Here is a 20,416-nt window from a genome sequence, read left to right as displayed (position 1 = left end):
ACACTGACTTGTACAGTCACCAATAAAAACATGGTGACCGCTGGCTCCGGGGAAGATTCTCGCCACATCACCATAGAGAACATGGCTTAGCCCAGGGATCGGTGGGGCGTCTCGCCCTCCCACATAGGGAAGGCAGCAGTTCTGCATCAGGGCGAGTTTAGAGGCTGTGACTCAATTTAACTCTGGTTTGTTTGGTCTGTGTTATTCAAGCTCTCCTGTCACAGCAGAAAACATAAACGGGGGCGGGTGGGATGCTTCGGAGCCGCGGGGGCGCTGGGGCAGGATTCAGGCAGGTGAGGGTCAGAGCACGTGGCCCTGTCGTCTTGCTGGTGTCCCGGGTGTGGTGTGTATGGAGTTGGGGAGTCCTCGTGGGGGGTGTGTGTGTGTGTGTGCGTTTACACACACGTTTTCTCACATCCACATACGCACGCACATCCTGTAGAAAGTTTCACACCAGGAATAGTGGTTCATGCACTTCTGAGTTGGTGAGAGTCAGCATCGGCCATATGGGAATCCTACACCCTTTCACATTGAGGAGTAAATGAGCCATCACAATATTTCTTTAAATGCATTTTCCACTTTATTTTTTTCTGGTTTTTATGATTTTTTAGGTGCAGCAGAAGGAAAGTGGCTTAAGATATAAATCTTTTCTGGACTTCGCCGGTCTTGATTTGCAGATCTTCTGGAATTTTTACAGTAAATTAAAGCAAAAGTAGGTCAGAATTTGTTATAAGTTGATAATCATATAAACAAAATGGAAAACACTAAGTTTTACATTCCAAATAGACCTTTTTTCCTTGTAAGATGTTTTGACTTCTCACTAGTTTATATTGTTCTCGTTTGAGAGAACTGGTTATTATTGAAGATAACATCTCACGTTTCCGTAACGTACTCCGGGCAATGTTGCTGCAAACATTTTGTCGTCTGATTCTCATCACAACCTGGTGGGGAAAGCAGGTCAAGCACTGTGGTAGCGCCCTCGTTTTATAGATGAAGAAACAGGATCGGAAACGTGTGTCCTTGCCCCACTGTGGGCAGACTCAGGCAGGGTCTGTGTTTTCAGACTCTGCCCAGTACGATGTTCTTTTCATTCTGCCTCTCTTCCTCTCTTTGGCCTCCTACACACTGAGCCTGCTGTGTAGACGAGAGTCCTTTTTAGACAGCTGTTGGCTTTGGAGGGTCAAAGCAGCCTGCCGTCGTGCTCTCTGATACTCGTTGTCTTTCCGTAGCCCGAGGGAGGAGTGCCTCTGCGCCCAAACCCTGCTTCTGCGGCTCCTGCAGAGCTGCTTCTCAGTGCTGCAGAGAGACGGGCCGGCCGCTTCAGGGGGGGCAAAGGCTCCCCGGCAGAGCCCGGGAGGGGCAGGGGCCGCCAAGGAGCTCCACACACACTTATGCGACGGTAGGCATTGGGCTTGTCTTTATTTTTGTATTTTATTCTTTATTTTTGTAAAAAGGATTTGTCTATTTTACGCAGAGAGAGAGCAGGAGAGCAGAAGGGGGGCGAGGGGCAGAGGGAGAGGGAGAAGCAGGCTTCCCGCTGAGCCGGGAGCCCGACGCGGGACTCGATCCCAGGACCCCGGGATCATGACCTGAGCCAAAGGCAGACGCTTAACCGACTGAGGCACCCAGGCGCCCCTGGGCTTTTCTTGAATATGACCCTGTGCTGGTAGCCTGCCAGGCCTCTTGCTGTAAGAACAGGGATCCTACGATCATGCAGGCTCAGGAGAGGGATCACTGCGTGGGAAAATGAGTGTTTCCTTGGATCTCCTTTTGAATTGTTATTTTGACTTCAGGATTTGTTCTCTTGTCAGCACCTCTTCCTCCTGGTTTCTGAGCACAGATGTGTCACAGGGAGAGTGGTGACTGTCACATTCTTCAGTCCTTACTGTAGAGAAGACACTGGGACGGGAGGGAGGGGAGAGAGGTAATGATACACGGGGAATAAAACACACGAACACGTGAAGTTACTTTTAAGGCTTTGCCCAGTTGCGGCTCAGAAGGAAGTAATGAAATGAAAACTGGTACATATAGTGCTTATGTTGGTTCAGTGTTGTTTCCTTATACCGCCTTGGCCGTAGAGGCTTTCACTGCACGACGGGGAGCAGTGAGTTTATGGGCTAGTAAAAGCGGATACATATGTTGTGAGTGAGTGGATGGGAAATGCTAAAGCTGATTCCATTGTTCGTTTTCCTCAGTGGTGGACAGGGTGGATGGAGACTCTGCGCCCATGGAAACATTAAAACAAGAAGTCAGGAATACCCTTCTCAATGGGGCTGTTGTCTTCTTTCCTGACCGACAGACCCGGCGCAGCCATCTCTTCGCCATGATGGTAATCATTCACGTCAGAAGGATGGGCTCCATTCCTGAAGTCTGGTGGGATGACATTCATTTATTAGTCTCTGTTTTCTCTGACTATCTCCTCAGTTTCAGTTTTCCAGATGTGTACTTAACACTCTGTATGCAGAGTTCGGTGTGAGACACAGACGCCCGAGGACCCAGCACCGCCCTTAAGGAGGGGATGGCAGATCGTAGCCCCTAGTCTTACAAAGGGGGAGTATGGTCTCCCCGTCATCTTCATGATTTGCCTGCAACCAAGCATTCTTTTTAACATTTTCACTTTTTATTATGGGGAAATATAAAACAAATACAAGACTAGAGTAAATAGAATACCTCCTGCCCCATATGTACCCATCATGTAGATTTGGCAGTTGTAAACTCGGGCGAATCTTGTTTCATCTGTGATCTGCCTCATCCACTGTCTCCCTGCCCTTCCCCCGGTATTATTTCATAAATATCTCAGATTATATCTGTAACGGAATGCAGCCTTCGCAGACCCCTTCTTGTCACTCAGACATTAGGAGTGGTGGGTGAAAAATGCTTTCAGTATTTATAAGCATTATGTTACCAAGTGGAATATCCTGTACAGAGATCCAGATTTTTAATTCTGAAGGCAGTATTTCTGTGTGAAAATGACTGTGATATATGGAGAAAGATATTAATGATAATGTAAGACAGAACAAAAGTTTCTCTCTCTGGTCGGGCTCTGTGCTCAGCACGGAGTCTGCTTGTCCCTCTCCTGGCCCATCCCCCTCCATCGCACATGCATAGGCGTGTGCTTTCTCTTTCTCAAATTATTAAAATCTTAAAAAGAATTTCTCTCTGTAAGCCACACCGAAAACATCTAGGTCAGGGAGCTTCAGAGTTCCCAGTGTTCCAGTGATGGTACAACACAGGGAAACATAAATAAAGGGTGACAAGGAAGCAAAAATTACAGGCCAGTCTTACTTGTAAACATTGTAAGAAAAGCCTAGCAAAATATTAGTAAACCGGTCTAGTAAAATACAAAGTCCTGACTGAGTTGGATTTACCCTAGGAATACAAGGCTGGTTTAACATTAGAAAATTAGTAAATGAAGTCAGAGGAAAAAGTTATTTCAATAAATACAGAAAACATTTAAGTAGGATTAAATTTTGATGATTAAAACTATAAAACCATTAGCAAACTCAAAGCAGAAAGGAACTCCCTCAATCTGGAGGAGGGGGTGTGCCCCAGACTTTTAACAAATAATATGCTGGATGGTGGATCCTAGAAGCAACCTTCTCAAAATGAGGAGGAAGACAAGGATGCTTATTGGCCGCTGCTACTCCGGGAGGTCGTGTTAGAGGGTCTGGCCAGTGCGGTAGGACAAGGAAGAGAAATTTTAAACATGATAATTGGAAAGGATAAAATAAATAATACTTTATAGGTGATATGGTTATAGATTGTTTTTTATTGTCCGTAGACAAGCAAGTAGTAGAATTACTGATAGGAGTTTGATGAAAACTAGATCCGGCATTTAAAAAAAGCATTTCTAAATGCGGCAGCTAATTAGCAAATGTAATAAAGTCTCTGTGGGATGCATAGAAAGAAAGGAGGGAAGCAAATCATAAAATGTGGTCTCTGGTGCCAGAGGACTACAGTCCAGCTGGGGACACCTGCCACAAGAAAAAACCGCAGATGCGTGTAGAGGAGACTCGTGCTGGGGCCAAGTGACTGCGGATGGTTTCAGAGAGGGGGAAGGATCTTCGGTTGTTTTCAGCTCTCTGCAAAATTTGCACGTCAGCCTGAAGGATCCGTTTTCACACAGAGTCATGACCTTGGAAGCATCCGCTGGCCTGATCCACTGGACTGTGGGCGGGACTCCCATCTTGCTTGTTTACCAGAAGCGTTTACCAGGCCGCTAAGCAGTGATTTGTTTTGCTAGCACGTGTTCCATACGGAAGAATGGAAAAGGACATATGAGCTCTCGAATGGCATTGCTATCTGTTACCAGCCCCGTCACTTTCCCTTTGCCGGTCCCTGCTGACAGCGGTGGTAGGGTTATATTTTCCCTGCTCATGCTGATGACTTGAACGGCATATCTTGTGTCTCCCCTCCTCCTGTGCCGGGCGGGGCCCTGGGCCTCAAATACTCTGGAAATCCTCTTCTGCGCCTTGCCTAACAGCCAATGTTTGGTACGTTTCTTGAATTAGGAAAGTGCCCCTAAAGTAGCCCAGGAGCCTCGTCAGGAGATGTGATCCCTGTAACTGTCACTACAGGTTGCTCTGGCTTATGTTGGGAAAGCTTAGGTCCTATTTAAAAACCAAGAGAAAACTCACAAGAAGGGCACTGTTCCTGCCCTTTCCTCTTGCGATGTTGTGCCCAGTGATGAAAAGTACACATCCTCCTAAACATTCGTATCAAGATTTCCTGCAGGAAAGCTTGGACGTGGGAACTTTAGCAGTGAACCCAAGTAAACCTGCTGTCTTTTGTTTAGGCGGGTGGTCCTGCCCCCGCCGAGCACCAAGCCAGTCCCAGTTGGGTGCCGTGAAGCGTGGGCCAACCCCAGCTTTCCTCACGCTTGGGAACAGTGGCCAGTGGCCTGTCATGCTGCCCCAGGCTCCGGAATGTCGTGGAAGGGGTGTTCTGATTGTGCACTCCGTTGTTTTCTAGAAGAATGTCACCGAGCAGGAGCACAAGCAGTCCCTGCAGCTCACTTTCCGTTCACTGTGCACGTATTTTAGGTAAGTTTACGGTGCTTTTCGGCCCTGTAATATTTCACATCTTTGCAAAGTTTTCTTTAGCTAGCCGTCCCCTCTGCTCAGCCAGCTTTCTAGAGGGAGATGCCGCCGGTCGCAGGAATGACTACAGCAGTGGTGGAGTACTGATCTTGCCAGGAGTTTAATCTAAGGCCCAGTCCCCATGAGAGCGTTTCGAATAGGACCCGCTGAGGAGCTCTTGGAGCACTTCGGCTTCTAAGTGATACTTGAAGACCCAAACTGAAGCCAGAGGAGCTTGGTGTCCTGTACTCAAGTCTGAAAACCCAGAAGCACAGAATGGTAGTTCAGCAAAGGAAGTGTGCTGGGAGGGGATGACTTGAGATTTTTACATGCTTTGGCTAGCAGAGCAGCTAATGGGCCTGTAGGCTGCGTTACCAGAGGTGTAGGCTCTCGAAGAAGGGAGGGAACAAATAGCCCAAGCTCCTGTCTGCACGTCAGGCTGTACCTAGTGCGAGAGCAGACTTGGAGGTCTCTAAAATGGGTCTGGACTCGAGGATCAGGGGCGATGAAAGAGCCTCAGAGCTCATGTGGGGAGCGTTTGAATGTTCAGCCTGGATTGTCAAATTAGCCAGCGTGAGATTAGGTGTATTTCTTCTTGGCAGTCAAGGTGATGTAGTCATCAGATTGACTTCTCAGAGTCTCTTCTAAGGACTTGAGGGTTTACAGGCCTGAGCTTACTAAGGACATGGGGGACAGACAGTGGCCCAGACTCAGCTGGGACCTGGACCTTTTCCTGACCCAGTCTCCTCCACAACCCATAGAACTGGCACTGAAATCTTGCTGGGTTCTTTTTTGGAAACTTTTAAGACAAAAGCATGAGCATGCCCTGCCTGAAACAAGGAGTCGTGACAGATTTGTGTCCTTTCAGTGATAAGGATCCGGGTGGCCTTCTGCTCTTGCCTGAGAAAGGTGACCTGGCCGACATGAACAGCAGCGAAGTGCTGGCGGTCATGAGCACCCTCCTGTCCGTCGCTGCTCGAGAGGTAACTGGCGGCCGCTGCGCTCTTCACCCCGTGAGCCAGCGATCGCGGGCACCGCCCCCGTTAGCCTCACTCCCTTCGCCTCCTAATCCAGCGATCGCGGGCACTGCCCCCGTTAGCCTCGCTCCCTTCACCTCCTGATCCAGCAATAGCGGGCGCCGCCCCTGTTTGTTAGCCACAGTGTGATGTAGCTTTGTCCCTGTGGCCCTTCCAGGTGGGCAGCAACTCTCAACGGTCTGCCATGGCTCCTGATCACCCACTCCTGGGGCCAGTCCCCTGCTAGTCAGCGAGCCGTAAACGTGTGGACACGTTCATTCCTCTGGGAAGGAGGAAGGGGTCTTTGCCACATCCCCTGGGGTGCAGGTTGGCGAGCCCAGCACTTAGGCCTGTGTCTGTGCTGTGAGTTCTGTGGAAAACTGTTTTAGCTTTTTTAAAATTTAAGATTACTTAGTAAACCCACAGGCTAATCGAGTCTGAAAAGATAGTGTCTTTTGTCTGTGCTAATATTTTCAAATTTTTACTTTATTTTTTAACATGAAGGATTCTGTCTCTCAAGATGTAGTCCATGTGTCAGGTGGATCAGAATCACCTGGTGTATTTGGACAGAAATTTGGGTTTCTGGGTCCCACCCCAGGCTCCTGGTTTAGAACCTCTCGGACAGGATTTTGAGTCTGTGTTCCACCGCACACCCCTGGGACTCTGACGGGACAGAACCCCGTGACTAGGGCACCAAGGCCTGCTCTCTGGACAGAACATGGACCGGGTTGGGGGGGGGGGTGACAGTGGGCCAGGCCAGACCACACGCTTGAGGCGTGGAGTGACTGACGGTGACTTGACGATAACTTCTTCTGTGTCTGAACTTGAGTGTCTGAGTCTTTTCCTTTTTTTTTCCTGTCAGTGCTTTGCCGTTTTCAGGTTGCTGCTAGAGCCACAATTTCACGCATTCCTGGCTGCATTGCTCTTAGGGAGACAGCTTCGAGAGTGCCAGGTTCTCGTTTGCCAGGGTCACCCCGTGGGCTGGCCGCTGTGCAGACCTAGTATGACTTTCGGTCCAGGGTCGTCTCTGTCCCACTGGAAGCCTGTGTCCTCTCTCACTGCTGTGACATTCATGTTCTCTCTGGCTACCTTCTTTCTGTCTCCTTCCCAGACTGTCTGGCCCATCTCTGTCTTCCTGGAAACTCCTGCTCCAGTCTCCTGCTCATCAGTATTTGCTCTGAGCCCTGTTAGCCATGCCTCACTCCCATCTGTCTTTATTTCTGCCACCGTCGCGCTCACACATGTGCGAAAGGCCAGGGACAAGATGGGGAGAGGCAGTATTTGACGAGGAGAATGGCTGTGGGCACGCTGACTTTATGGCTCTGGGAGGACTTGAGGTGGCAGGAGCTCCAGGATACTCAGGAGCTGAGTCAGTGCTGGAAATTTTGCAGCCAGTGACGAACAGCTGAGAGTTGAAGCTGCGACTGCGGTGCCCCCTCCTCACCCGTGGGCGTCTGGGGGACGTCTCACCAGAAAGGCAGGAGTGGCAGCAAGGAGTCCCTGGAGGCGGAAGCCCAGGGAGGAGAGAGTTCCAAGACGTTCAGTGCTCGGGAGAGCCACTGACGTTACGGTTAAGTGGTGAGGCTTTGTTCTCAGGTGGTAGCCGGTGCCTTCGGGGCCCGGTGTGGGTGAGTGGTGAGGCAGGAGAGGCGGGACAGTGGCACAGAGCGGCTGCAGGCAGCTTTGTCCAGCGGAGCTCCCGTTCCAGAGAGTGCAGGTACAGAGCAGTCCGCGAGCTCTTGAAGTCCCCTGCCCACCACACCACGTGCCTTCCTCCCCGGAGGCAGCTGCCCTTGTGAGGTGTACGTCGGTCTTTTCTCTCTGGCTTTTCCTGCGCAGCAGGCTTGTTTGGCCTGGTCACGTGGTGCACAGTCTTCCAGTCCGTGGCGTTTTCAAGGCTCGTCCGTGCGGACGTGCGTGCCGCAGTCGGTTTGTTGTTGGTGGTGCGCGGTATTCCCCTGTGAACCTGCCACCGTGTATCCGTTTTACTTTGGAGGGGCAATTGGGTTGTTTCCAGGTGGGGGCAATTACATGGAAATCACGGTAGGAACGTATCTTGTGGTTCTTTTGTGCAAAAATTTACCCCTAGGGGTCAGGTGAGAACAAAGCTGATGGCTGGGGAGCCACAGAAGGGCGGAAAATGACTTTTCAGGTGGGGATAGGTGTGGTTGAAGGCTCAGGGGAAGGGGCCCGAGAGGAAGGAGGTTTGCAGGCGTAAGAGAGAGGGGGTTGCTGGTGCAATAAGACCCCTAAGGGGCAGAAGGGGAGGATGCTTGCAGTAAAAGCCATCTGGGAAGCCTCTGGAAAGCTGGAGGGTGAGAGAGGAGCTTTCACCTGCCGTTTCCCTCGGTCACGTTTGAAACACGGAAAGCTCTTTCTTAGCCGGTGACGGTTGCTGTCCGAGAATGCCCATGCCTGTGTTCTGTGTTCTGCTCTTGTCGTGAACGTTTTCTCCGTCTGCTTCTTGTAGTGTGGACTGCTGGTGCTCACGGGGGCCCACGGAGAGACTGGCTCTGTGCTGTTCTCCCTGTTCTGGGCCGTCCAGGGCAGCCTGCTCTCCTGGTGCTACCTGCAGCTGAAGAGCACGGACTCCGCAGTCAGAGGTGGTGCCGCCGACCTGATTGACCAGTGTGAGTTTCAGCCCCCGAAGTCCCAAACCCACCAGAACAGAGAGCTGTTTGGGCTTTGATAGTCTTCTTTAGTGCCTCGTGTGTGGAGTTCCACAGAGGGTTTTCTCTTCTAAGTTACAAGTTAGGTCTGTCTCTGGGTTGTTGTTTTTTCTTAAAATAGGGCTCTGTAGCACGTCTTTTTGCCCCGAGTGTTCTGAATGTGGCGGTATGCCTCGGAGTTTTCACCGTGGAGTCCTACGTCGTGCAGCACTCTGAGGTGACGCCACAGTCTTCAGCAGAGCCGGTCATCCGGGCTTTAACTGAGTTACCCAAACAAGAAAGTCTTGACCTTTTAAAGTCTAAGGCATATGTGACCACTGCTGTGGTCTCTGCAGACCCCCCAAATCCTCCTGTTCGTGTCCCATAAACCCGCAGAAAATGACGTGACCTTCCACAGGTTCTGAGAGATGCGCACGTGGAAGATTGAGTCCCAGCAGTGTGACAGGACTGCTGACGGGGTCGAGTGCTGGCGCCTGCGGCTCGGACCGCGGGGTGGCCCACTGAAGACGGGCCCGTTGTGAGCAGAGGGAGACTTCAGCCTGGCCCCTGGGCTGCTCAGCCGATCGATGATTCCCCCTCATCCCAAAGTAGCGAAGACAGAAAAAATCACTCCCTTTAAAAGCGATCCTTCCCTGAGATTTGCACTGCTTTTCCTCCCTGAGGAAAACATACACATGACCCCTAGTGGTCTTTCCGATGTGGGATTCTTGCCACCGTACCTGTGACCCTCGCCAGCTTTGTCCTTTGTGACGACCAAGCAAGTGACGTGTCTACCGCACACAATACTAATTACCGCCTTTATGTTTTGGTAGATGTGGGACAGTTTCTGGCAAGCATGAGAACGATTTTGGAATCCCTCTTGTCACAGTACAGTGGAAAAACCATTGTAGAAAAATTGTGTGATTCAGTGTTTTCGATGGCAGCTCGTCAGCTGGTAAGACACCGTGATGGCCTTTGCAGAGGGGGAGGGTGGTGACCCGCAGCCCCAGGCAGAGTCTGAGGTGGGTGCTAAGTGCTTCGTTAATCTTCCTTCAGGTCATCTTTCTGCTGGACTTCTGCACTTTAGACATTTCTCACTGCACGCTCCTGAGAGAGTTCAGTACGCTAACAGAACTGTTGAGGCAGCTCTGTGCTGACGCGGAAGGAGCGCCGAGTAAGGTAACCAGAGTGGACGTCGGAGCCCGCGCCGCATCCCCTCTTGGGAGCGATGACAGTGCTGAGTGGCCCCTACCGTTGAGGTTGCCCCCGAAGACCACCCCCCATGTTTTAGCAGTGGCTTGCCAGCAAGCATGAATGGCAGCCCACCTTGACCTGGTGTGGTCAGCCTTGGAAAGGAAGTCGTATGTAGGTCAGTCTCCTTTCACAGCACGTGAAGTTGTATAAAACCACGTAAGCGAAGAATGAGATTAAAGTCTAGAAGGGAGACTGCATGTTGAAAGGCAGATTAGAAGGTTTGGTATTTAACAGAATTTTCTCCCTATTTAACCTCACAGGACACAGCGATTTTCACTACCTTCTTTGAGTCTCAAAACAACTCTGTGGGAACAGAAAGGGCATATATTATAAAGCCTATTTTAAAGGTGAAAAAGCAAAGACTGAAAATGGAGAGAGAAGGGAGGACGGGCTTAGATTTGCCAAGGTCCCAAATTCAGTGTTTTTCCCACTGGAAATTCATGCGAGTAGTGAATTGCAAGAAATAGCTCTGTCGGGCCAGAAAACAGAAGCTAGAGTCACGGGTCCTCTGCTGAGGGCTAGATGCACACTGACCTGTGTATGCAGGTGGAACACCGGGATTACTTTAGCTTGTGTGGTCATCTGCGTCTGGTGTCCTGGCCGTCCGTCTGGGGCGCTAACACAGATGTGGCAGGACACAGAGTGACCGAAGCTTGCTTTCTTGACTCGTTTGTTTGTGCAGCTCGATGCGGAGACTTGGCAGCAGGAATGTCCCGTGGTCTTACATACCTGGACAAAAGAGTCTGCCCACAACTATGAAAACAATTGCCACGAGGTGTCTGTCTTCGTGAGCCCGGGGGCAACCTACTTTGAGGTGGAATTTGACGAGCGGTGTGAGACTGAGAAAAGGTAAGACTCCTGTGGTCTTTTCCTAAGCAGTAGTGGGTTAAAATGAGAGCAGGAGAGTAATGGAGATTATGCCTTCCCAGGTATGATTATCTGGAATTTACCGACGCTAGAGGTGGAAAAACACGCTATGACACCAAAGTTGGCACCGAGAAGTGGCCCAAGGTGAGTGGTGCTCCCAGAAGTGACATGCGCGCTTCTGCACCAACTCCCTCCTTTGTCAGCCCTTGGGGGTCTGGAAGGGAAGCATTTCCCTCGCACTTCTGTAAAAGGAAGGGCTCATGTCGGAGTTGGCAGTGACAGCCGGCCACCTGTTTTGTAGATAAAGTTACTTCAGCACCTAGCCTGCCCGTCGGTTGATGGGTCGTTTCTAGCTGCTGGTGCACTGCAGAGGCCGACTTGAGTGGTCTCAGCAGAGACCGGACAGCCCAGGAGGTCTAATGACTTACTGTCTGGTTCTTTACAGCACAGTTTGCCCACCCCTGGTTTCTGTCACATTGTCTGGTGTGAGTGGGGCGTTGGGGTCCAGGAAGGCGCAGAGCATGTGGTGAAAGCCGGGAGTGCCCGCTGGAGGCTTGCCCACTGGTCTCGGGGGCACGGTGGGGGGTGGGGCGGGGGGTGAAGCACTGCTTCCCGCCATTGGCGTGCTCTCTGGTGGTCTCAGTGGGGAGCACGAGCACCATTTCTGGATGAGCAAGGAGTGGGCAGATGGGCGTCCGAGGTTTAGAAAACTGCCAATGTTGCTTCTTCACACGGTGCAGTCGTGGATTTTGCATTTCAGCCGCTCCCTTTTCTGTTTCTCCTTCAGTCCCCTGGGTGGGTGTGGTGAGGTGGGATGGTGAGAATGCAGACCGATGTTAGATTTAGAGTTCCTGAGTCTTGAAGAGCATGCTTGCTCCTGAAGGACCTCATGGCTTCTGTGCTTGTCTCTAGAAAGTGACCTTTAAGGCCGGCCCTCGGCTGCAGTTCCTCTTTCACTCTGACAGCAGTAACAACGAGTGGGGCTACAGGTTCACCGTCACCGCCTATGGCCTGCCCGACGTGGCCGTGTCCTGGGCGCTGGACTTACAACTTCTCGTTTCCCGGCTGATGGGACGCCTCGCTGCCCAGTGCATGGCGCTCAAGTCTGCGCACCGTGAGTCTCACGCACGTCGGCTCCACACAAGGGCAGGGCGGAGGTATGGACAGGGTGCCCTCGCGGGCCTGCAGACCACACCAGACCGCAGCATAGACTGCTCGGTGCCGTGGCCGTAAAGTGTCTCAGCGTGGACTTTGGAACACATCCCAGGGGGTGTTGAGGATGCCCTGTCTGGAGGATGGCCTTGGTCATCTTCATTTTGTTAGTGAAATTTGGAAGGCAGAAATGGAATACATTTACCAGTATCCTTTAACCACGTGACTATTTATGTTAAATACAGGAAAGTGGATTTTGTCTTAAAGTGATTTCTTCAACTTAGTTATTAAATGCACCCAAGAAACAAGAATTGTAGAATAAAACTTCCTACTGTGTTTTGTTTCTATTTCATTTCTTGAGTTTTTCTGAATGTAAAAGGAAAATATCATGGAAGTTGCGTAATGGAGAAAGATCGAGGAGAAAAGCCGTTCCTAGTGCTAACACCCAGAATGAACTCTTACTAATATTTTAATGTATTCCCATCTAGTCTTTTTTTATGTCCGTTCATAAACACATGTGGGTGGGTATTTAATTCTTCTTGTTTTTTTTTTTTTTTACAAACTTAAGTTTACAAATTGCGAACATTTCCCCCACTAAACACTTGTGCCCGGTCTCCGGTTGTTCCCTGGCGGTGGTCCTCACCTCGCTTCATCTCCTGCACTGACAGGAATTGCAGAAGTGCCCGTGACCGAGGCTGTCCCACGGAAGGGCAGCGCCTTAGGGCACCCTTGTGGTGGGGGTGCATCCAGGGTGTGTGCTGGTGTGCTGGGAAATGGGGGTGGGTCCCCTGCACGTCCTCAGATTGCCCACAGACGCTTCAGTGTCGCGGGGAAGACACAGGGCTCTCACAAGCCTTCTTCTCTTTCCAGAGTTTGGAAGTGACATGGCAGTGCCTCCCGCAAAAATGGCGTCGGTCCTGAACTCCCCGCTGTGGAAACCTGTCTTCAGGCATCAGCTGAGTCCAGAGTTGGGATTAGCAGCGAGCTGGCCCACTCCCCTACACCAGGATAGTAAGGAGGTATTTACGCTTGCGGCGTCTTTCCACCTGGCATGGAGTCCGTTTGCTGATGGCTGCTGCTTCCACCACGAGCCCTTGTGTTTGCGTCCTCACCCCCACTCAGCTCTTAGCGCCCTGAAGGCAGGTGCCATCCCTTGTTCACGTGGTGTCCACACCGAGCGCCCCAGGGGCCGGCGAGACATGTTGGTGCTCAGGAGATCTGGCCCAGTTGCTGAATAAGCCAGCTGAGTGTGTTTCTAGCAGCCGCTGAGTCAGCTGTCAGAGTAAACGATTTGTGCGCACTTTGTTCTCCGTGGAGCAGCGGCGTGTTCCCTCGGCTTACGGTGTCTCATGAGCTGGACAAGTTGTTTGCTGTCTCTTTGCCGTCCCCTTTGCCTCCGTCTCTGCTCTACCGCTCTTCCTCCCTCCCTCGCCCACGTCACTCCGCGGGTAGCTGAGAATCCTGGGGCTCTTCCTCAGCCTCCCCCCTTGACCTCTGTTAAATTTGGCTCCTTCAGAGCCTCTGTTCCTTTGGCTCCGTGACAGCCCGCTGTCTTCTCTTGACCTCCACTGCAGCCCTGCCTCCTCAGTGGGCCTCTCCTGTTCTTCCTTCCCTAGAGAGGAGGCTTAACTCGGCTCTGTCCCCTTCCCCGCAGCCCACCAAGACTCTATCCTGTCTTCGCTCTTCTGCTGTCACATCTGTGCAGAACCTCCCGAAACAACAGCCCCGTAGCCCTGGTGCTTCTCTGGGCTCCACTCCCGTGTCCCTGTCCTCTCGTTGGGTAGTTCCATGTTGGTGTCCCGACTCCTCTTCACTCAGAGGTGGTCATGTCCCTCCTCTGGCTGCTCCCTGCTGTCACTGCCGTTCTTGTTTTCCTCGGCGCTGAGCCACGGCGCCCCGGCTTGTTCTCACGTCTCCCGCCCAGTCCGCCGCCAGCCCTGTGGATTCTCCTGGGGGTGTTCAGCTCCTCCCAGCTCCTCCGTCTACATCTTTCTCCAGGCCCTCATCCTGCGCTTGTACTGGGACATTGGGACCTACCAGGTTTTTTTTTTTTTTTTTAATATTTGTATTTATTTATTTGACAGAGAGAGACACAGCGACAGAGGGAACACAGGCAGGGGGAGTAGGAGAGGGAGAAGCAGGCTTCCCGCCAAGCAGGGAGCCCGATGTGGGGCTCGATCCCAGGACCCTGGGATCATGACCTGAGCCGAAGGCAGACGCTTAACGACTGAGCCACCCAGGCGCCCCTACCAGGGTTTTTTAACTGCTGAATTATCTTGTTATTTTCTGTGGCCAAGCACCATTAATAGCTCCTGTTGCCCACAGGGTGGAGCCTAAGCCCCTCAGTGTGACAGTTGAGGCTCTGTCCAGTCTCCTTTCACCTTACCCCTCCGCTCCCCAGCTGGGACTTCACTTCTGCTAATGGCTTTATCCTCAGGGGCCAGAGCTGCCCAGTTGTCAGGGTCCGGCCTGAAGCCGCACCCCCCAGGAGCCTTCTCCTCATCACCCAGCCTGCCAGGAGCTCTCCCGGGGGCTCTCAGTATGGGCTCCCCTTCCCGGCATTTGGCACTCGCTCACCTTTCCCTCTGCGGTGGCACTCGTGTTCACGCGTGTAGTGTTTTATTTATGTTTTCCTTGTTTTTAAAGCCGTGTCTCTGGTTTCTGCAGTAGATTGAAGCTTCCTGTTCTGTCCTTATGCTTTGTTCTAGTCAGTGTCGGGTGAACTTGGTTGTCTGAATGACTTGGTTCAACGTGATGTGTTCTTGTTGTTTTGTTCCAGGTCAAGAACATCCCCGACGACCCCTGCCACCACTTTCTTCTTGAGTTTGCACAGTCAGACCCTGCCCAGAACTTCTGTGGGCCATTTTCAGAACTTTTCAAAGGATTCATACAGGCATGTAGAAAACAGGCCCCAAAGACAGATATAGTTGCTGGTTCTGCTATTGATCAAGCTGTGAACGCCACCTTTGCCGCTCTGGTGTGTCGCACTCCAGGCTTGTATGAGAAGCTGCAGAAATATGGTAACTTATATTACAGGGATACTTCTGATCCGAAGGCCAGTGGGAACGTTTCTAACATTTTGAAATATATCTCTACGCCTGTAGACTTCATCTCGTTAAGTCCTACTCTGCCAGTCAGAAGATCCGTGACCAGTTATAGTTAGTGGATTGTCGTGTATGCAAGGAGCCTTGAGTTTCCTGATCAGCAGGTCACTTCTTTCTCCAAAATCCTTGTGGAAAACTGCCAAGAAGTTTGAGGGAAGGAGACCCTCACTTGGGTTATAGTCTTGGGCGAGAACTAGAAGTTGCGCAGCTTCAGGTTACTCACACAAGCTTTCTGTGCCTTCGTCCCCTTATCTGTAAACTCGGGAGTTGGTAGCTTGAACATTCTAAGAAATGCTGGTTAAACCCTGAGTTGTTTTGGTAATTCAGTGTGCTGATAACCAAGGAGGGAAACGTAATCACTCTTATCTTTAGACTGAAAGCTTTTGTAGGCTTCCTGGTTGGTAGCCCGCTCCTCACCATTTCTGTTCCTCGCATCCCCCCCGAGATGTCGTCTGCGTCCTGTGTGTGTAGCCGGCAGCCGGTGGGACCCACAGGAGGGAGGGCCTCTCTCTCCCCGTAATCTCTCAAGGGAAGAACCTTTCAAACCCCACGTAAAGAGGAGCTAGGGCTTTTCCCAAGCACTTTGGCAGGGTGTGTGTTGCTTTCATGGTGCAGATGAGCTGAGCAGGAACAGTGCTTTCCCCATTAGAGCAGGTCACAGATGGTTGCCGCTGTTAGTAAGTATTCCAGTGACAGTCACTCCTGCCCCGTACCACCCAGTTGTTTAGCTCTCACAGCGCAGAGTTTATTTCCTGGTTTCTAAAACATCTCAGTGAATCCTTCCTCCCTCAATTCTTACTATTTCCTTGAAGAAGCTGCTCAAATAAATAAAACCTACATTGAGGCATGAGTGGTTTATGAAAACCAGTGTCCTATGGAAGACTGTGTCTCTGCTAGGAGGTGGGGTACCAGGTGACCTGCCAGGTTTAAAGAAAAAAAAAAATTCCAGTTTATGTTTTCATAATCAAATTATAGTACGAGAGCTGGACAGTCTTTTTTACCTGCGGGAACTCTGAGCAGATGAAAGCCTTGTGAGTTTAAGCTGAGAAACAAAGTTTCTGGCTGGTGGCAGGCTCCCCAGCTCCTTTTCAGATCATGTTCAGATAGCACATCCTTAATTTCAGGAGAGAGATACAGTCTGATGTGGGAACTAGAAACTTCCCTGAATACAGGTTGTTTCCAGAATAACCTACCGCTGGGCTTCGGAGATACAGCTGGTCTCCGTTCCTCAGGGGCTCTTTCTGGGTCCTACCAGGCGGAGCTCCTTGAGGGGTGGGCCTTGTCTAGCTCTAAAAATGTCTAAAAATGGCTCACCTTTTTGCATTAGAGGTACGCGGGAGGAGTTTTTCAACTAGCCTGTAAGCTGCCTGAGGGCAGAGCCAGCTCTGTTTCTCTCAGCATTGCGTTCCCAGTGCCTGCGGGGGCGCCCAGCGCCTCCCCCGTGTGTGGCCGTGGCCCTCGCACTGTTCGTCGGTGCCGCGGATGTTCTGTGGAGAGCTGCGCGCTGTTCTAGTCTGTGATCCTCCAGTTTTTACGAGCCAAGAAAGGAGATGTTTCCTTTAAACAAACAACTTCTTTGTTACTTTTTAATTACAAAAATATTACCCATTCACGTGGAAACCTACAAAGTACAGGAAAACTTAAGATAACGGTCAGTTGTAATCTCACCACTTCAAGAACACATCTGTTGATGTTTTTCTGTGTATATACCTGGGCTTTTTATCTAGGCATATTTACATGGCGTATCTATCTGTGTATAGATCATATATATCCGTCACGTTTCTAACATATATGGTCTTTTTAAATAGATAATTTTGTGTTTATACTGTTTCAAAACCAATCTTTTTTACTTAATTTATACCGTGAACTTTTTTCATGTTAATAATTATTTTTTACCTACTTTTAATACTTTTCATTTTACTTTTAATATTTTTGATATTTTACTTTCATATTTTTACTTTAAGTATTTTACTCCATTTAATAGTATGTCCATTTCAGATGCTGTTCCCTTGAAAAAAGTGAGTTTGTAGTAACACAGAGAACCCATTACTGGTGTTTGTGGCTTAACTGATCCCTCCCTCGTTCCACCCGCACGGTGTGAGCATCAGGGGAAAGACTTTGTCTCTGTGTTAGGAGTTTTAGAAGTTACTTTGTGCTTAAAGTTGCAGTACTGGATTGAGTTAACTGAGTATAATCTCATCGTCTCTCCTTTCCCCAGTAAAAAGTGGGGGCAACACAGCCCTGAGCGAGGAGTTTGCACAGGTGTATTGCTTGGCAGATGGGATTCGCATATGGATGGTAAGATTTTCTTCGCATGCGATTCTTACGTATTTTGAGTTTTCGCACCACGGTTGCGTGCAGTTACGGTGAGCAGCTCTCGAGTTTTTTGTTTTGTTTTGTTTCGTTTTTCACTGAAGTTCAGTGGCGTGAGAAGCTCTGAAATAACTTAGAACCCTTGAAGTCCTAGTGCAGTGGGTGCTGAGGACGTGCGGAGTAAACAGGTCGCGCCCTTGAGCTCCAGACGCCCTTCCGTAGCCCCAGGGCCACTCTGCGGGGCCTCCGACGGGCGGACGCTGGCGGCCTTGGGTGGGGTCAGGCCGCTCTCCAGGGAGAGGCTGCTGTGCTGCAGAACAGTGGTTCTGAGTGGCCGCCTGTGACAGCCGTGGAGCGGAGGGACGGAGCGCCCTCGAGTGGGAGGACGGGCAGAGGGGACTGTTGTGTTACTGCGTAACGCGACATCGCGGCGTGGGAGGTGTGCGTGGTGCTGCCCTGCCGTGAGTGACGGAGGTCAGCTGACACGTGATGACGAGCAGAAGCAAGTCCTAGGGGAACCCATGAGTAAAGTTTACACACCACCCACGTCTGTGTCCTGTTAGGTACGTACATGTGTAGTAAAATTCCTCAAAGTCCTGGAAATGATGACCGTCAGACTCAGGAGAACCGTATTTATTTTTCTTAGGCATGGAGCTGAATCCCTATGTGTTATTATTATGGTCCACATATTCACAATCATCTTAAGTACTGTGTAGTAATTAGGAGGAATCGTTAAGTCTTGGAGAGGACGGGCAATGAGATTGAGAGCAGGAGACCAGCTGTGGTTCTTCAGCGAGCGTGGTGGCTGCCCTGGGCGTAGAATGGTCAGGTTCTGTGGCTGGTGTGAGTGGTGTGAGTGGTGTGGTGTCCAGGACCCTTCCCACGTGCCCGGCTTGGGGACTCGCTGGGCGGTGGAAGCATTAACCAGACGGGGGAGGAAATGGCCTTGGAGCTGGGAGTGGGCGGGGTGGGGGCTGTGAATTCATTCTGGGACATGCTGAGTGTGAGGACACACAGGTGACCTGAGACGCCTAGCCGGAGGAGTCAGGGAGCCTGTGAGAATGTAGCAGACGTGTCAGAACAGAGATCCAAGTAGCTCCAAGTCATTGGTGAACAGATTCTTGAGAGAAGCTAGAAGGTACTGTCATCAGGAGGGTGTGAGGAGGGTCACAACAGTGTGTGGAGGGAAACCACAGCTGTAGTAGTGGCCTAAGGAAAAGACTGATAAACTCACTGCCACGGACACTCGAAGTGAAAGGACTTGGCAGTTGACGAGGCACAGCGTAGATCGCGCTTCTGGTTTAGTGTGGGACGACTGCCGATAGCTGGACAAGACACCAGCCTCCTCTCCCAGACGTGGCCTTCTGCCTGGGCTGTCAGCACCATGGCCCCCGCTGTGACCATTGCCTACCCTGGTACTAGGAGCGCTGTTCTCTGCCTGGCAGGCCCAGCATCACGTGCAAGCATCCCCTCACACAGGGTAGAGTAGAGATGGAATTTTGGTCCAACTTCTGCAGCAAACTGGGTGCGTAACCCTAGCAAGACCCTTCATTTCTCTGGACCTCCACTTCTTTGTCCGTGCTAGGTCGGCTTTGGATAAGGGCCCTTCCAGCTCCAATGTTCTACGTTTTGTTTAAAGATTTTATTTCTTTATTTGAGAGAGAGAGAGAGAGAGAGAGCGAGAGAGTGCACACAAGTGCGGGGGAGGGGGAGGAGCAGAGGGAGAGGGAGAAGCAGACTCTGCACTGAGCACAGAGCCCGATGCAGGACTCGATCTCAGGACCCTGAGATCACGACCTGAGCTGAAATCAAGAGTTGGACGCTTAACCAACTGAGCCACCCGTGTGCCCCGATTTTTTAAGTAATGGGATCAGGGGTACAATCCCCTCCCAAACAAGGCATAGTTGGAAAGAAGGCAGTGTTGCGGACATACCGTTAGACAGCTTCAAAGCCTGGATTACTTGTAGGACAAACAAAAACAGCTGAGGTCTGTGTCCTCGAGAGTTGGACAGTAATTGTACAGGTACAGTTCTCCATGATGTCATGCTGTGTGCCGTGGCCCTTCCTGAACACTGTAATTGTGTGGCTCAAACTCTCCCCCCAGTTGGAGATGAAGCAGAAGTCCCTGATGAACCTGGGGAACGAGGCAGAAGAAAAGCATGGGTCGGAAGCGGCTGAGGTGAACCCCGAGAGCCTGGGTGAGTGTGCTGAGCCTTCTGTTTACACTTCCTAGGAAACTGGTGACCCGTCTTCGAGATGATTTTATTTATTTGAGAGAGAGAAAGTGAGAGAGAGAGAGAGAGGGAGAGTGCACAAGCTGGGGGAGGGGCAGAGGGAGAGAGAGAAGCAGGCTTCCCGCGGAGCAGGGAGCCCGATGTGGGGCTCGATCCCAGGACCCTGGGATCATGACCTGAGCCGAAGGCAGGTGCTTCGCTGACTGAGCCACCCAGGCGCCCCTTTTGTTGTTTTTAAAGTGTGCTGTCAGTGAATGTTCAGTGAGATTAAGGAATTAGTGGTATCATGGTTATGTTAAAAACTTGCTATTTTAGAGAAATGTGAAGTTTTTAGATGAAATAGTGTGATCCCTGCGATCTGCATGGAAATAGTCCAGGGAGGGGGTGGCTGGTGAAACGAGACTGGCCTTGGGCAGGGTCAGGGGTATGTGATGGGGTCCTCATAGTCTTTTCTCTCTGTATGTTTGAAATATCCACAATAGGGGCACCTGGATGGTTCAGTCAGTTGAGCAGCTGACTCTTGATTTCGGCTCAGGTCGTGATCTCAGGGCCCTGGGATCGAGTCCTGTGTGGGACTCTGCGCTTAGTGGGGAGTCCACTCGAGTCTCTGCCCCTCCCTCTGCCCCTCCCCTCACTGGAGTGCACTCTTTCTCTCCCCCCTCCCTTTCTCACTCTTTCTCTCGAATAAATAAATAAATAAAATCTTAAAAAAAAAAAAAATGTCCACAAGAAAACTTCCTTTTAAGTGTA

At 50.9% G+C, this 20,416-nt stretch overlaps 1 protein-coding gene across 4 annotated transcripts in view; it reads left to right on the top strand.

Moving 5' to 3' along the window:
- The window catches only part of ZZEF1 (zinc finger ZZ-type and EF-hand domain containing 1), a 101,906-nt gene that overhangs the window by 40,722 nt on the left and 40,768 nt on the right, over nucleotides 1–20,416 (top strand). For 3 of the 4 annotated variants that reach the window (XM_064583084.1, XM_045890150.3, XM_064583085.1), the window contains 15 exons: nucleotides 612–712; nucleotides 1,230–1,399; nucleotides 2,196–2,329; nucleotides 4,972–5,042; nucleotides 5,947–6,061; nucleotides 8,565–8,724; nucleotides 9,576–9,697; nucleotides 9,799–9,921; nucleotides 10,679–10,845; nucleotides 10,926–11,007; nucleotides 11,776–11,977; nucleotides 12,886–13,034; nucleotides 14,795–15,035; nucleotides 17,338–17,417; nucleotides 19,537–19,630. In XM_064583084.1, coding sequence (XP_064439154.1) covers nucleotides 612–712; nucleotides 1,230–1,399; nucleotides 2,196–2,329; nucleotides 4,972–5,042; nucleotides 5,947–6,061; nucleotides 8,565–8,724; nucleotides 9,576–9,697; nucleotides 9,799–9,921; nucleotides 10,679–10,845; nucleotides 10,926–11,007; nucleotides 11,776–11,977; nucleotides 12,886–13,034; nucleotides 14,795–15,035; nucleotides 17,338–17,417; nucleotides 19,537–19,630 — 2,011 coding nt within the window. The remainder of the gene's footprint in view (nucleotides 1–611; nucleotides 713–1,229; nucleotides 1,400–2,195; nucleotides 2,330–4,971; nucleotides 5,043–5,946; nucleotides 6,062–8,564; nucleotides 8,725–9,575; nucleotides 9,698–9,798; nucleotides 9,922–10,678; nucleotides 10,846–10,925; nucleotides 11,008–11,775; nucleotides 11,978–12,885; nucleotides 13,035–14,794; nucleotides 15,036–17,337; nucleotides 17,418–19,536; nucleotides 19,631–20,416) is intronic. The other variant, XM_045890151.3, reaches the window with a different exon arrangement.

The sequence above is a fragment of the Mirounga angustirostris genome, unplaced genomic scaffold, assembly GCF_029215605.1.
Source record: "Mirounga angustirostris isolate CCGP_5_RB_7025 unplaced genomic scaffold, mMirAng1.0.hap1 SCAF_17, whole genome shotgun sequence".
In the NCBI taxonomy this organism is placed as follows: domain Eukaryota; kingdom Metazoa; phylum Chordata; class Mammalia; order Carnivora; family Phocidae; genus Mirounga; species Mirounga angustirostris.
The sequence above is the reverse complement of the archived record's forward strand: the minus strand, read 5'-3'. Positions and strand labels throughout refer to the sequence as shown.